Source organism: Dermacentor andersoni, chromosome 1 (genome assembly GCF_023375885.2).
Source record: "Dermacentor andersoni chromosome 1, qqDerAnde1_hic_scaffold, whole genome shotgun sequence".
Taxonomy (NCBI): Eukaryota; Metazoa; Arthropoda; class Arachnida; order Ixodida; family Ixodidae; genus Dermacentor; species Dermacentor andersoni.
Genome location: NC_092814.1, coordinates 279,340,505 through 279,355,525, shown reverse-complemented (window position 1 = coordinate 279,355,525; position 15,021 = coordinate 279,340,505). Strand labels below are relative to the sequence as shown.

At 52.2% G+C, this 15,021-nt stretch overlaps 1 protein-coding gene across 2 annotated transcripts in view; it reads right to left on the bottom strand.

Moving 5' to 3' along the window:
- Window positions 1-15,021, bottom strand: part of N (neurogenic locus Notch protein) — an 83,598-nt gene that overhangs the window by 56,343 nt on the left and 12,234 nt on the right. For both annotated transcript variants that reach the window (XM_050195631.3, XM_050195633.3), the window contains exon 2: window positions 5,431-5,512. In XM_050195631.3, coding sequence (XP_050051588.1) covers window positions 5,431-5,512 — 82 coding nt within the window. The remainder of the gene's footprint in view (window positions 1-5,430; window positions 5,513-15,021) is intronic.

Here is a 15,021-nt window from a genome sequence, read left to right as displayed (position 1 = left end):
TGTCTGCCCTTAAACCTCGCTGCAAAGCATGCTCAGTTACGCCTAGTTGCGTTACAAAGGCGTATTTACCAGAGGGGCAAGGAGGGTGCTTGCCCCCCTCCCTCAACTGTCAGTAACGAGGGAGGGGGGAAGGCAAAGTATGCGATTTGCCCCCGCCTCCTTCACTTTTGAAAGCGGGTAGTGTGAGTCACACACCGGCAACTTTAACAGAACAGTTAATGCCAAGTTTTCTTTCAGAATAGCAGCCCACATAACTAATACTTCCTTATTACCTATATATTTTCTGGGTAATGAAGGTACACCTGGATTGCCGAGGAGGCTGCCGCTGAACAGTTTCCGCCAAAACAATATACCGGGTGTTTCAGCGAAAACCTTCAAATACAAAAAAAAAAGAAAGAATTGCCAGTCGCAGATAGCACAGTTCTAGTCCCTGAGCTGGTCTGCTCGAAGAGGCGGAGGTAATTTACACAATACATTGAAATGCATAATTGCCTAATTAACAAACATTCACCAATTAAGTTCTTAACTAATCGCCTTACGGCACATATTCCATTTTACAAAAATCTAGACTGGGCGTGCGCAAGGCGAATCCACTTTGAACGAATTCTCGGGGTGACACCAGTTTCCCTATATAAATTCCCGATATAATTATATTGGCATTCCAGTTACTTTTGTGCTTCAATGCATAAAACGACATTTTCCTAAGAGAGTAAGTGAAACGACAGTATTCTTTGCCGCAAGTTTCACGGCGCATATCTCGTAAATGGTGTCGTCCACACAATTCTTTGGAAATGGATATGCCTTGCAGTCTCACCCGCTAGAATTTGTAAATTGCAATATGTGCCATAAGGAAATTAGCTAAACATTTAATTGGTGAATTTTTATTAATTAGTCTATTGTGTATTTCAATTTTTTTGCAAGTGATGTCCGCCTCTACGAGTAGGCCATATATATATGGGGATGGGGTGGGGTTATTTGGAGAGAGAGAGAGAGAGAGAGAGAGAGAGAGAGAGGGCTAGAGTGCTTGCGGCTTACATACCCCCACTGGAAAACTAGTTGTGGTACGCCAGTGTTGCGTTATGATTCCGATATAAGATGTACGATTAGTCAGTGTCGAGAGTCGCGCGTTACTGCCCATTAGCTAGTATGAAATAATTGAGTGCCAAATTTTTTGTCACCTATATTTTCGGCACAAGGCGCTATACATAGACAAAAAGAATAAATAGCTCTTGGTATCACACTCAACAATATGATCGCGTGAAGCAGGAAAGCTTTGTTCGAAGTGGTGTTGCCGCATAGCCACTCGACTCGGTTCATATATATATATATATATATATATATATATTAATGTGGAAGAGCGTCTTGCCTGCGTCCGGCACTATTTCTACAGCGTGGCTTTGCCGAACTTTGGTTGGACTCAATTTTCTAATCGACTGCCTGGAGAAATTTTGCGCGTCCTAATGCACGCAGACGTCGACAGTAATTTGACCGCCGCAAGGCGGCATTTACGTCTTCCGCGACGCCACCGCACAGATAGTGGGAAAATAACTCGTCGCGGTCCTGTTTCACCGCCGTCGCCCGCGGCCTTCTTTCCCGTCCGCTCTCCTCGCAAGTCGTTAGAGCGACGGCGGCGCACTAAAGACCGCAATCGTCGTGCGGACTGTCTGGTGGCCCACCGTGCATTCATTTGACCAGAAGGCGATTAACGTGTCTCTTCCATGTGTGAGGCGTTCGCGGAACTATAACGTTGAGCCGCACGAAACCGTGCGTAGTTCCATTTGAGGAACTATGACTGTAGTATACGCAGCATTGCTTGAAATTACAGCCCCGACAGATGACGCTCAGTCAAGCCTGTCTAAGCAGTGTCGTTAACGCAGTAAAATCGGATAATTGGGAACTTCACATTATGGAATGTTCTTGGCACTCTTAAGAAAAGTAAGGGAACATGAAGGAATGAACGCTGGTCAACAGTTGAGCTTTCCTTCTCTCCCGTTCCATCTGTTTTCCTTCTCAAAAGCACTGGAAATACTTATGTTTTCACTCGTGGCTCGCGGAACGGCGGGCGGTGCCAGCGGTGACGTCAGCACTCACAATGCCTAGGTCAATGCCTAGCTCAATGGCCGGCCACTTTGTTTGTGGGCTGCCCAAATGCTAGCCGGTCTGGCGTATTGAGCCTCTCGGAGCCGGTAGGGCCTCTGCGAAAGGGCCAGTGGCCCAGACGCTCGTTGTTAACGCCATGGGGATACGTCGGGAGCGTTGTCCAACGTCTATGGCGGACACCGCGCAACCGACATTCCCTGCCTGCCAGCCAAGTCAAGGTGGGGAGCAGCGCGAGGGAAAATGGGGTCTTCAGTAAAGGGAGGGTGGTCGCTCCCCACCGCCAACGGTCGGTGCCCCGGTCGGCCATGAAAGGAGGAGGAGGGCTCGGCTGGAGCCCCCCCATCCGCGCTCGGTCGGCAGCCGGCAAACGCCAACCGCCGCGCAGCGCACCTGCCCTGTCACGTGACCGCTAACGGCATCGCGCCCCGAGCCAGCGACAGATGTTCAACGAGCGCGATGCGGCGGCAGCGCGTCTTTAACCATTAAATGTCCCACTCGCTCGCTCCGTCGTCTCCACGAGCCGCGGGCGCCCGGCGGCGGTTGTATCGCACCAGGTGCCAGTTCGGTGCTGTTGTCGCGCGACGGCGCTCGATCGTATAATTCGGCGCGACTTCGGGAGGCGCCACCTCGCGTCGTCTGCCTGTGCAGCCAGGCATTCGTCCTGGAGGGTGCCGCACCGCACGTAACTGCTGTAGTCATTTAAACTGCCGTTCTGGGACGGCGCTCGTCGGGCAAGGCGAGAGTAGTGCAAGCCGAGCTCAGCGAATTCGAGTTCATTTTAGCACTCCGTCAGAATGGTGCTTTTTATTGTTTATTTGGTGCAGTTATGCTTATTATCATTATGTTACAGCGACTCGCCTACTGTTCATGCCTGGCACCGTAATCTGCTGAAACCTAACGACATCAATGTATCCGTGCTCGCGACTCATAAACGCGAGCCGAGTTTCGCCCGCGCAGATCTGCGTACCTGACGACCCAACTTGAAACAGTGCTTTACCGAGTTCCTTTAATCTCCTCAGACACGAACATGATAGCTAAGGGATGTTCTCGCTCTTCAGGTCTGTTATTACTGACCGGTATATTACGAACATGACCCCGCCCTCCCCCTCCTTTCTTCTTTAATACTCTGGTTAGATGTTGAATGCAACATCTATACACGTACGTGGAGAAAGTAATGTCTTCATGTTTCTTCCGTAAAAAAAAAAAAAACGCTATTCTTTGTCTAAACTCAGAGATGAAGGTGCAACATCGCGTGGGTAAGTTAGTATGTTGATGCTACTTCCAGGATTTAATGCGAAATCGCAGTATTCTAAACGCAGTTAACAGGTGCTTTTCGTTAGCTGTGACTACTCGGCAGCCTACAGATCAAGTTAGCGCTAATTATCAGGAAAGCTGACGGCAAGAATATGTCTAAACTAAAGCCCATCTATTATTTAGTTTAAACCATTTGCGAGCGCCCTAAAGCAGTGGTAGTAGATGGTTGTTTATTTGTAAGAGGAAACGAGGAAAAGTCCTTCCGGCCGCATTGTCTCTGTCTTCTCTTCCCACTATCAGCCCGTCTTCGTAACACTGCTTATCGTGCGGAGACAAGGATGGCAACGCCTTCATTATGCAAGAAGCTCATCACCTATGATTTCTTTTTTTTTTTCGCGTGCTCCCATAGCAGTCCCTCGTCGAATTTAATCTGTTCTATGTCCGGCATTCATTTATTATATTAGCCTCGATTACTTTTTTCCTTGCGTGCTCTAAGTAGTGATCATAACCAAGTGTAACCTTCTATTCCTTGTTACATTATCTCCACGTGGACCTATTCCGTGTCGCATTTGACGCAACTTACTCGGTCAAAGCAGCAAACGAGCGTGGTACGTTCGCGGGCTGGCGATACCGAATCGCAGCGTGGATTTCCCGTACCCGCAGCGATACTGATCCCGAGAACGGCCGCGGTTGCCCTGCCCTCTGACGCACGCGACGGCGACACCCTTTCGTCGAGGTCGCGGGCGCGCTCAGGAAGTCAAGACAGCCGCGGCAGTGGAGGGCGCGGAACCACGAAGCGGGAAGTGGCGCAACAGCAGCGTAGGCCGCCTCACCTGCGCGGCGCTGCCGGGTCGCAATGCGGCAGCCGCACGCGCTCGCTCAGGGGACACGGCGTACGAGGTGTGCGCTTGCGGTCTGCGTTCACTTTCGCCACGCAGTTCATAAACGACGTAACGCGTGCGTAACATGGACGAAAAAAAAAAAAAAAACACATGCAGTTGCAACAGACACGCACATGGAGGAAATGCAGCGGGCGTCGCTTCAGCAAGAGATTGCTCACTCGCGAGAGTGATGGGAGCTACACACCTACTCCAAGCATCACGTAAGATTGGCTAAACCATCACGCAGTCGACGGGACCGAGAAAACCGAGAGCGAAACAAACACCATCGTATTATTGCCGTTCTCCTTTGTCTTTTGTCCATTGTGTTTGTTCCAGCATTTGGCTTCCCCTGCTGCGCTTTGGTTCAGCTGTCCAGTGTATTGCCGACGCCCTGGCTGATTCACACAATAAGAAGCATTGGCGAGGCACGGTTCTCTCTATCCTCTGAAACGTTCTGACACGTCTGGATGCTGTGGAATCGCGCCAATATCTTGAAATAAGCTCGAATATCAACGGGCAATGAAAAGCAAATCGTTGCAAGCATGTATACGTGCACTGCCTTCGCGAGCGCGTGCTCGGAGCATGCGCGCGACGATAAAAGAGAAAGCGACAACCAAATCTCAACGCTCTTTCTCAGCGCGTTCAGACTTCGTTACAGCTTGACGCGACACTCGGCGACAACCTAACGAGAACAAAAGTATAGCTTACCTTCTCTTCCCTCTCCTTCCGTTTTTTTTTTTTGTCACCTTTTTGCTAACAGTGCTCGGCCGATTTGGTTTTTGAGTAGGCTTCACCTGTTCAACAATGTTGTCACCACCTTTTCTGGCCACGGGCTCCATCTCAACCCTTGAATGATGTACCATATTTATGGTGATTTTTCAATGTGCGAGCTGGAGCCCGCAGCGCTGTTCGAAAAGTTACTGCGTGAAGGCTCGCGCCGGCATCAGTCTTACCACCGATCCCAAAGCTAGCTGTCATATATGTGTTGAGCTCTACTACACCCCGCCGCTGGGAAGCGCCACAACATTGAACCTATAGGACGTGTCTCGAGCCCAACAATTATAGTTTGAGGCTAGCATTTGTGAGTTACAGTTCCAAGACAGCAGCGTAACATCTGACCATATTTCCTAGCCTGGGCAAGCCATCATACATACTTAATGTGCGCACCCTGAAGACGCTTTGCGTGCATACTCACTTGCAATGAGACTCGCCGCTTGGGTTGGACGACACGCAGGAGGCTCCATTCTTGCACGGATTTGGTGAGCAGGACACGAAAGCTGCGACAGAGAAGGGACGAAAAAATAAAGGAAGAAATGTGTCACGAACTGAGCGAACAACAAGTGACAATGGCGTACACTAAACATGGATTCGCGCAGAGCGCAGTTTTGCTCACTCAACGCAAGTAACGGTGTCGACAGACGTGTCTCACGGCAAAATGAAGTGGGGTTCCATTTGCTTGAATTACGCAGCTTTACGGCAGTCCCCAGTCCGGGATCGCGTAAAACTGAGTCAGATTAATTATCCGCAGCTCTTTGCAACATTGTTGTGCCTGTTGATAATGCCTCGAAACGGACAGAAAGCCCGTCCAAAGCCGAGTAGGCCGGAAAAGTACCTCATTGCCTGTTTTCGCCTCTATCTTCGCACAGATGCATTGCCGCCCATGTATGGCGACTTCGCGGCACTAAAACGCTCTACTTTATGAGTACGGCCTTGAGCTCCCCTCCCGACCGCTTGCGTGCAACACTCGCCGCGCGAGCTTGCACCGCGCTTTAAATGCTGTAAAGCCTTGAGGGTACAATAAATAAATAAATAAATAAATAAATAAATAAAAAGTCTGTCGTTGCATATCTGCTGCTCGCCGCGTCTGTATGCCAGTCACTCTCCTACAAAGCGCGGCTCATGTTTATTTTTTGCTTTTTTGTTCTTCGCACTGCCTCCCAAGCTCCTTTCCCTGCTTCTTGTTTCCACGAAGCAGCAGCTCGGGGAGCTCGAAACAAAGTGCCAGTCACCAGTGGGGCAAGCACACACTCACGGAGGCCCGCGAGCTCCCGACGTGGAAAATAGCGAAGACGTCCGGCTGACAGAAAGCAGGCCGCGCCGTAGACGAAAAAGAGCGGCGCCACAGAGAGCAGCAGTGCCGATGGAGCGACGCGATCGGTGGGAGGGAGCGAGGGCCCGGGCAAGCGCGTCATCCCCTTGCCAGGCGACACAGAGGGGCGCGGTGTTCCGCTTCACTCGCACTTTCGCGTCGGTGAGTAGTCTAGATCCTTCTCCGGGCGGTTCCGTACAAAGTTTGACGAGGGTGGTGTGCAATCGTTTCACCTTACATTTCTGAACAAATGCGCGAAAAAAAGAAAAATTACGAGAGAACCACGCTAAAGCACACACACGCATGTGACGCCTATTCTTGCTCACGAATGTATGTGTAACCAACGAGCCAGCTGTCAAGTTTTCCTTCACATTACTTTTATTTAGGTGCGTCGCCGATAACATTACTTCGGGGAAAAAAGTTGGTGGTAGGTGACAACGCTAAAAACTCTTACTGGATCCGCTTGGTGCGCGTTTCTACGAACACGCCTAATTAAAATCGAGGGACCATTTGTGGCATCAGATGCGACCTTTACCGTCCCGTAGCGGCGTTTTTTGCTCGCGAATGAGGCAAAAGTCCCCGAGCGCGTTGCTTCTTTGTTCGGCTTTCCCGCTCGCCATCGGGGAGCCGGCGGGTCTCGTCTCGGTGGCGGGGTGCGCACCGCGCGGGCTGTCGCCGCCAGCCTCTCTCCCTCGATTCCGGTTCCTGGGCCCCACTCTCCCGGCGGCTACTGACGGCTCCCTCTGTCGCATGTCTCTGTGTGCGGCGTCACCCTGTGTGCGTGGCTGGCCGCTGGGATCCCAACCATATTTCGGTTCGCTATGCTTTACCAGCCGTCAAATGCAATGCCGACTCTCCATACTCGCGTGACTGTGCGGCAGGCCCATCAATGCACGCGTCAGCTTCAAACGGCCAAAATGCATCCGAGGAAGTTTGTTACGAACAATAGCGCAAGGTAACAGCGCGCTCTGGTTTCTGGGTCTGCTCTCCCAGAGAGCAGCGGGTGCAAGCAGCGAATACTAGACCTCCTATGTGCCTTCCTCCTACGTCTTCACTCACTAAACTTCCAGCCCCTTACACAGTGCATCGTTGAACATTGCCCTTCTTCGTACAGTCAGACAAATTCAAATTCGGTAACGGTAGAACGCGGCGTTCCGACATCCGAAGCAGCCGAATATGTTACCGGTTGCTCTCGCTGTTCAAAGCCAAGTACCACATGCTGACAGCGTAATCTGGCCAGAAAGGACGGCGGCGGATGCAAAATGTCTAGTCTTAACGAGGTACACGTTTTAATTTCAGTCTCACTCACTCTCTCTCTCCTTATTATTTCTTTTTCAAACCGGCTCGAAAGTCGTTTTCGATTCCGCAGCAGGGAGCCGTCTTTGCACAAGGTCAACAACTTGATGAGTTTGATTGGAGCTCGTAGTTTGCGGTTGCACTTTTCCCACGAAACAGGACTTTTTTTTTTTTCTTACTCGGGGCGAGTGATTTCTCTTGCATCGCTCTCACGAAATGAGGCTCCCAGAGCACGCCAAACGGTGCGCGTATATTGAGAAATTCTCACTGCGCTTTATCCAGGCGAGAAGAACGAATGCGTCTCGGCGACGTGTCCAGGGCAGCGAATAGAGAGAGAGGGGGGAAGCCGTGCTGGAAGGGGGAGAATGGGAGGGCCACTGGACCACTATTCAAGGGGCAGACCAACGCACGAAGCTTAGTGTCACCGCAAGGGCACCGGACCCTCGGTGAACAAGCACACTGGGCGATGGCGCCCGAGCGAGGTGCGCGGCAGAAGCAGGAGATCGATTAGGGATGACGCGACAGACGCGTGCACGCATACAGGCGTCTCAGAACTTCTACAGCGACAGAATATCTGCGGCCCGTCGCCATAATTTTACCATACTACTTCTCACCCGCATCGGACGTACACCGCTGTGTAGGCGTCGCTTTGGCAATCGGTTCTAATTACGTTCGGCGCACCGACCGAGAAGTGCGATGGCGTCTGGGTATAACGCGGTTTGTTAGGCGCACAAAGATGCTGCGAAGGTTGTTTCAACGCGGAGCTTTAAAAAGAGCGGACCCACACTAACCAAACGCTATAGGCCCTGCGCCCAATATAGTTTTGGTTGCGCGCACGCGCAGTGCTCTCATCGCTATTTCTTGGAGGCTTGTCTGTCTGTGCGGTGTCACTTTGTCTGTGGCTGGCCGATGGGGACCCTTCAGCGGTGTTCCCCAAGAGCTTGCTTTCGCCACTTCTATAGCACCGTTACGACAATAGAGATAGATATTTAGATTAGGGGATGCAAGCGGCTTGCGTACCTATGAACTCAAAGTCGGCTTGGGTTTTTCGCTGCAACTCAAACCTCCTGCGAGCTCCAATATTTGCAACGGTGAATATATATATATATATATATATATATATATATATATATATATATAACCACTAAAGTTTAATTAACGAGATCTATGTCATAAATTTCCAGAATCAAGATTTTTGGATAAAATTGAGCAAAGTTTGTAAAGACACGCTTGTATCTAATAAGAAAAAAAAATTTAAAAAGTTGCGATGTACAAAGTGTTCTGCCGTCTAATAGGCACTATCTCCGATAAAATCTAATTTTCTTTGAACAGCTTTCCACTACAAAAATTTAAGTGCAAGCGCTACAGTTTGGCGTGCCGGGCTGCAGTCGCCGGTGTTCGGGGCTGGCTTGCGTCGTCGTCGCGTTCAGTGTCAGTCCGACGAAAAGGCAGCATCGTCAGACTCGCTGCTGCTCGATCCATCGATAAAATAAACCGCAGACGCAGCGCGATCGCGAGATCTGCGGTCTTTCGAAGCGCGCGCGCCGCTCCCAGAGGCGGCCATTTTTGCTTTCTACGTTGGTGATCGCAAAAACTTCGGAGCGCGTTCAAAATTCACCATCCGGGGATAAAAGCGATCTGCTTAGAAAACCAAAATATTGTTCTCCTCCTTCACGTGGGATAGCGCAGCGTGTACGTGAGCGTCGCGGAAGATCTCGAAAGCGGCGTTTAAAACCATCGATAGCGGGCTAACGATGTCCAATGGGCGCGGTACGGAAAAAGTTAAGCGTTCCATCTCGCTCAAGAAAAGACTATCGCGAGGCATATTTCTCAGCGCCTTGCATACGCATGTATTGTCACTTCTCAGGCTCACTAGCTTACACCTGGTACCGCCTGATCGGCAAACATTTCGGTAGTAAAACCTTTCTCGTATAGAGCTTACTCAGTAAACAAGTAACCAACGGACTTTCGGATCACAGACAGCTTCGCCAAGCCGCAACTCCCGAGGTTTCAGAACTGAAGGCGAACATGCGCCAGAGCACAGAGCCGGCCGCGTTGCCTATACTGTGCGTCGCCGACCGCCGCGAAACATCGGAGTCGCAGCAGCTGCACGCATGCCGCGAAGACCGTGGGAGCACAGCGCGACGCTTCCGAGCGCATTTTGGCGCAATCACCGATGCGACCGGCGCTGACCTCGATTGGGAACCAAACGCGGCTACCAGCAGGCCTCTCGGCAAAGTGGCCCCAGAATTGTGGAGTGCCCGAATTTTCCGCGCGCTCATGCGTGTGCCCCTGCGCGCGCAGGCGTCAACGGGAGAGTCCCGTCCTTAGTCCGCTGGTCTTGCGTTCTTCTGTGCCTCTAATCCGGGCGCTGCCGCTTGCACGAGGTGCATTGGGGCGCGACGCTGCTGGTTCGATGACGAAGCAGCAATTTGGGCCGACCTGCAACAAGGTGCTGCCACGCTGTGTCACGCGCACCATGCGTGATCTGTGCGGCCCTTCGGGTGCGGGATTTCGCCACGCCAGCGCCGTGGTCGGGTCAGTCGACGCGGCGCGTTTGCTAAAAATGCTGCAAGCGAGTTCACTTGAGAGAATCTGACCTTAGATGGGAGCCGGTGTCGTCGATTATATATATATATATATATATATATATATATATATATATATATATATATATATATATATATATATATATAAAGAGAGAGAGAGAGAGAGAGAGAGAAAAGCTTTCCTAGGTAAAACTGCTACGCTGGGTCAAGCCGTTGGCATTGCGTACTAAGCTGATTCAGTCAGCTTGACTACGGACCTCGGTCGAAGTAAGTCGAGAGGGAAGTTCTAAAGTATGCTGCGACTCCCCAGCACATGTGGCAGCCATGTTTCTGCCGCTCTGCTCGATGCATTTATATAGAGGGAAAGCCAGCAGAGAAAAGGTAGGGAGGTCAAGACAAGCGCTCCGTTTGGTACACTGTACGCTGCGGGTGCTCGGTGTATAGACGAGGCAAAGTATTTAAAATTTTATTGCGACAGCGTTCATATGGACGCTCCATGCGAATGGTTGCTGTCATTTTCGTCGTTGCCGTGATATTCCGTATGTCCAAGTGCGATAAGACTGCACCCCGTGCGGCGTATACTGTGGGCGCAAGGGAAAGCAAGCGAGTGTGAGCCGAGAAGGATGGTGGCTTGATGCACGCCGTATTCCTGCGTACCCAATGTAGGAGGGTCGCGTGATCAAGGACGCACTAGGTTTGGAGAGAGTGCGTCTCCTTCTCTAGCACGGCTGTGGCTCCCATGGCTGTCGCGCGGGCTGGGCGCATACGCGTCCCGCGCGCCGTATGTTGGAGGTATTCTGCGGCGGGTGCAAAGCCTGCGGGTGAGCCGAGATGACTTCATGCACGCTGTCTTCTCGCGCGCCTGTTGTTGAATGTTGAGTAATGTCAAATTTCGGAGACACGGTGAAGCGAGAGGCAGCACGAAGCGATTGCTCGCCTTTGCCGGCGCTCTTTATCACGGCAGCGTTATGACATTCAAGTGGTATCCGATCGCTTGGCATTTCGGACGAGACTACCTACTTCCTTAAGGACACTGTATATTGACTCGCCGATGGTCATATGCATTCGTGGAAGCCGGTGACCGCATTATAGGTAACCGTCAACACAGAAATACAGTCGCCGCCACGCCTGCACCTCGTGTGCGCGTACGGAAGAGCTTGGTGTCTCCGCCCCAAAACAAGCCCGCTTTCTAGCCGAGCCCAGCAGTTCGGTCAAGCCGAGCCCCGGTCGGCGAAGAGGCCGCGGCGAGCAATGAGGGCAACGGCGCGCTACTGCTGCAGGTACCGACCGGCTGGCTTCAGGGCATCGCAGGCGGCCATTTTGTCCGCCATAATGACGGCCGCCAGTGCTGGGAGAGGAGGCAGCCGCGTCTCGCTTCCTTCCCCGCCGGCTAATTTCTCACGCGGTGCAGGGGACGAGCTCATCCTGTGTGTCCTTCTGCGCGTGACATGGTTCCCATGAGTGCTCCGCAATGGTTTATCTTGCTTTTTTTTTCCCCATCTTATCGCCCGTGCTCCGCGACCACCGGTCGGCCGCCCCTTTGCGCAGTGGCCACAGCGCTTCATACGCCACGCCTGCTCATCGGCGGATCATAGGGCTGCGAGAAATCGAGGAAAGTGAGGCTGCGAAACCTCCGGGGGCCAATACCCACGCATACCAAAGCCGTGGAGCGAAAGCCCCGTAAGTAGCGCTCGCAGCAGCCGAACGAACGTCGTCCGCCTTCCAGGTCGCAACGCGTTCCGTGACCCGCCAGCGACGAAACGGCCGCTTCGATGCGGCCCGTTGCGTTTTTTTTTTTTTTCATTCGCCGTCTGCGCACAATCGAGCGAATTCGCTTCTCCCGTGCAAAGTGCAAATGTCAGGCGACTGCATATGCATACGGCACGCATAGTATATACCGTGCATGCTTTTCACACATGCTTTGTGAAAAGCATGCACGGACCGTGTCAACGGATCTGTTTGCCTAACTGTGTGACTGCTCCACTCTGGAACTTAACAGCTGTCCCAACGTCTCGGAGTGGCCAACACAACAAAGCCTTACCGACTGCGCATGCGCGGTAATCGCCGCACACGGCACAATCCGAGGGCTTCGAAGCGGTAACGGTAAAGGAACTGTCAAACACAAGCCCATCCCCTACTTGGCAATTTGTACTGTACACATTGCGAAAGAAGCTTGCGGACGGAATTTATTTACGTGGTTGGTTTCGGCCAAGATTTGTAACTCTCGGCTTTCCTCCCCTCCCTCTCTCTGTCTTATCTTTCTATTCCCTCTTTCCCGTCTCCCAGGGTAGGGTAGCGAACCAGGCACACTTCTGGTTAACATCTCTGCCTTCTCTCTTTATTTCCTCCTCGACGTACGCACGCAGCGCGTTGAGATACGGCGCTTTTCACCCGTTGTGTCGCCGTCATTAGTTTACAACCTCCTTTCAACAACCCCTTCTTCACTAAGCGGCTGCGTGCGACGTGGTGAAACAAATGGGGGTAGAAGTGAAAGGCTCCTTTTTTTTTGCGAACACAAAGACGTATAGTGGTCAAACATCGGGAGTGAGTGTAGGTAGTACGTTCACTCAAAGCTTGCGTTAAGAGCGCCACGAAAAAGAAAAACGGGAAAGATAAAAAGGAGGCAACGACTGAGCTGTGTGTAGTTCCTCGCGAGTAAAAGGTGAAGAAGAAAAGCTCCGCGGCGCAAGAGCGGACGGTCAAAGCTTGCACGCGATCCACAAAGGAGGCGTGTTCGCAAAACCCGTTCTTCGGCCGAGCCCGCACGGCGGGCCTCAACTGGCGACCGCGGCGGCGTTAAATAACTGCGAGAAAGCTCGGCGCCCGGGCGCATGCAAATGGTTCCAGCATTGTGTTCCGGTGATATGACGTGCGGCGGCGACAGCGGACGAGTTGTACGCCCGGGGTCCTCTTCCCACCCTGTCGGCGCAGTGCGCGTCTTGGAGACAAAAGAGCGCCGCATCGACTACTGCTAAGACAAAGGAAGACCGTTCTTCTGCAGAGGCGACGCGAACTGTTCCCACGCGACAAATGAGAGACCGAAACTGCGTTACTTGTTCGCCGCCGGTCTGCTTCCCACCCCCCTTAATTTTATTTTTAATGCTTCTTCTTCGCTGTCTTGGTGCGTTTCGCGGAGGTTCGGATTCTACCAAGTCTATTTCTTCGAAGATTTAGCAAACAAAAAAAAAAAGGAAAAAGAACGGTGGTTGCGGGAATTCGGTCGAATGCAAACACGTCGGACATTCGACACGCAAGCATGCTCTGCTGTGTGTTTATTACCGTAAACGGCAAACAACTAACACAAACGAGAGACAAATTCAGTTATGTCGCGTACAAGTCAAAATCGGGTCGTGCAGTGCGGTTCTGATACGCATCGTTGGTCACATTAAAGCGCGGCGGTCAGACCTTTGTTTTGACGATTTTGGGGCTCAGTTCTTTATTCCAGATTTCAGAAGGGTGTAGCGAAACGGCGTTGTCGTTGTCAACCTTGACGGCTCTCCTTCGCTTTGCTTTCTTGTTTCGTTTTTCTTCTCCTCGCGTGTTATTTAACTATTGCAACTGCTGTGCACCGAACACACCTGCGTAGATTCAGGCTTCTTGGTATCGTGTCCACTTATAAACGTGCCGCTATGTGGCCGAAACATTCCCATGAGGCGGATTTGCTGGCGTCGCGTTCTTCAAGAACGGAGCTTGCGCAACGGCCGCCCTTCTGGTTAACGAATCTTCCCACGCTAACCGAGCAACAGGTTTTCCTCCAGAACGTGCAGCCGCATCACAAACATTTCATCAGTTTTTCTCGCTGCTGAGAACGATGAGAATGTCCCCTCGCCCCCTGGCCATTAAATTTCTCTCCTCTTTCGCTACGAACAAAGATGAAGAAATAGTGTGCCAACCGGCTGACGTGAGTGCGCGCAGTGTCGCTGGAAGCAAGAAGTGCCGCTGCCATGCGAGGAAGCGCGCGAGCGATTCTAGTGATCAGACGCGCATGCCCAATCGAAGCCCCGTGGGAAGCGCGCGCGGGTTTTCTTGGCACCGCGTTCGGCCTCCTCGATCGGGCGCTCCCCTCTCGTTCGAACGACGAAAACGCACTACGGAGACCCCCCCCTCCTTTCTTCTTTCTTTAATTTCCCAGGGTTGGATTTCAGCGTCCTTGGCATCTGCCAATGCGCGCGCACCACCACACGCACGCACTTAAAGCCGGCTGACTGTACGCGGTCTGTGTATATAAATGTTTGCCACCGTGCGTCAACCGTTTCCTTCTCACGCCGCCAGCAGAGAAGCTGCTCCGGAGGCCCTAATTACTGCTTCTCAGGAGCGCACGCGCGTTTGGTTCGGGGACCGCGCTCCAAAGGGCTCGAAGAAAACGAAACGGAGCTCTTCCATGTCCCGTCGTTATTGAGCTGCAGTGACTAACGCTACTGCGACAGAAAAAAAAAAAACAAAAAAAATAATGAAAGGAATTTGCGGGTGCGTGGGCGGTGGGTAGCTTGGAGGGGGTCTACACAGTGTGCGCTCTGCAGTAGCTCCTACAACGATTCTGTATTCTTGTTTTCCCCTGTGCCACTCCCCGCGAGTTCTCTCTCGTCTAATGCCACTGCCACGGACGGTGGAGGCTAGGACCACTGGCAGCACCAACGGGAGGGCCCCGAGAGGCGCGACGCAAGATGTTTCCGAGCGATGCGGTGTCGTGTTTCAGGACTGCCGGCAGCCTCTGCTGTTGCCGATGAGACGAGTGCGCAAGCTCTTATTCGTGGACTGGCGACCACATGTGCGCGCGTCGTGTGTCGCGCTTGGAACGCCAGCCGCAGCTCGCCACCCGCCCGCAGCTCCCTCATCAACTGCTGGCATGGCC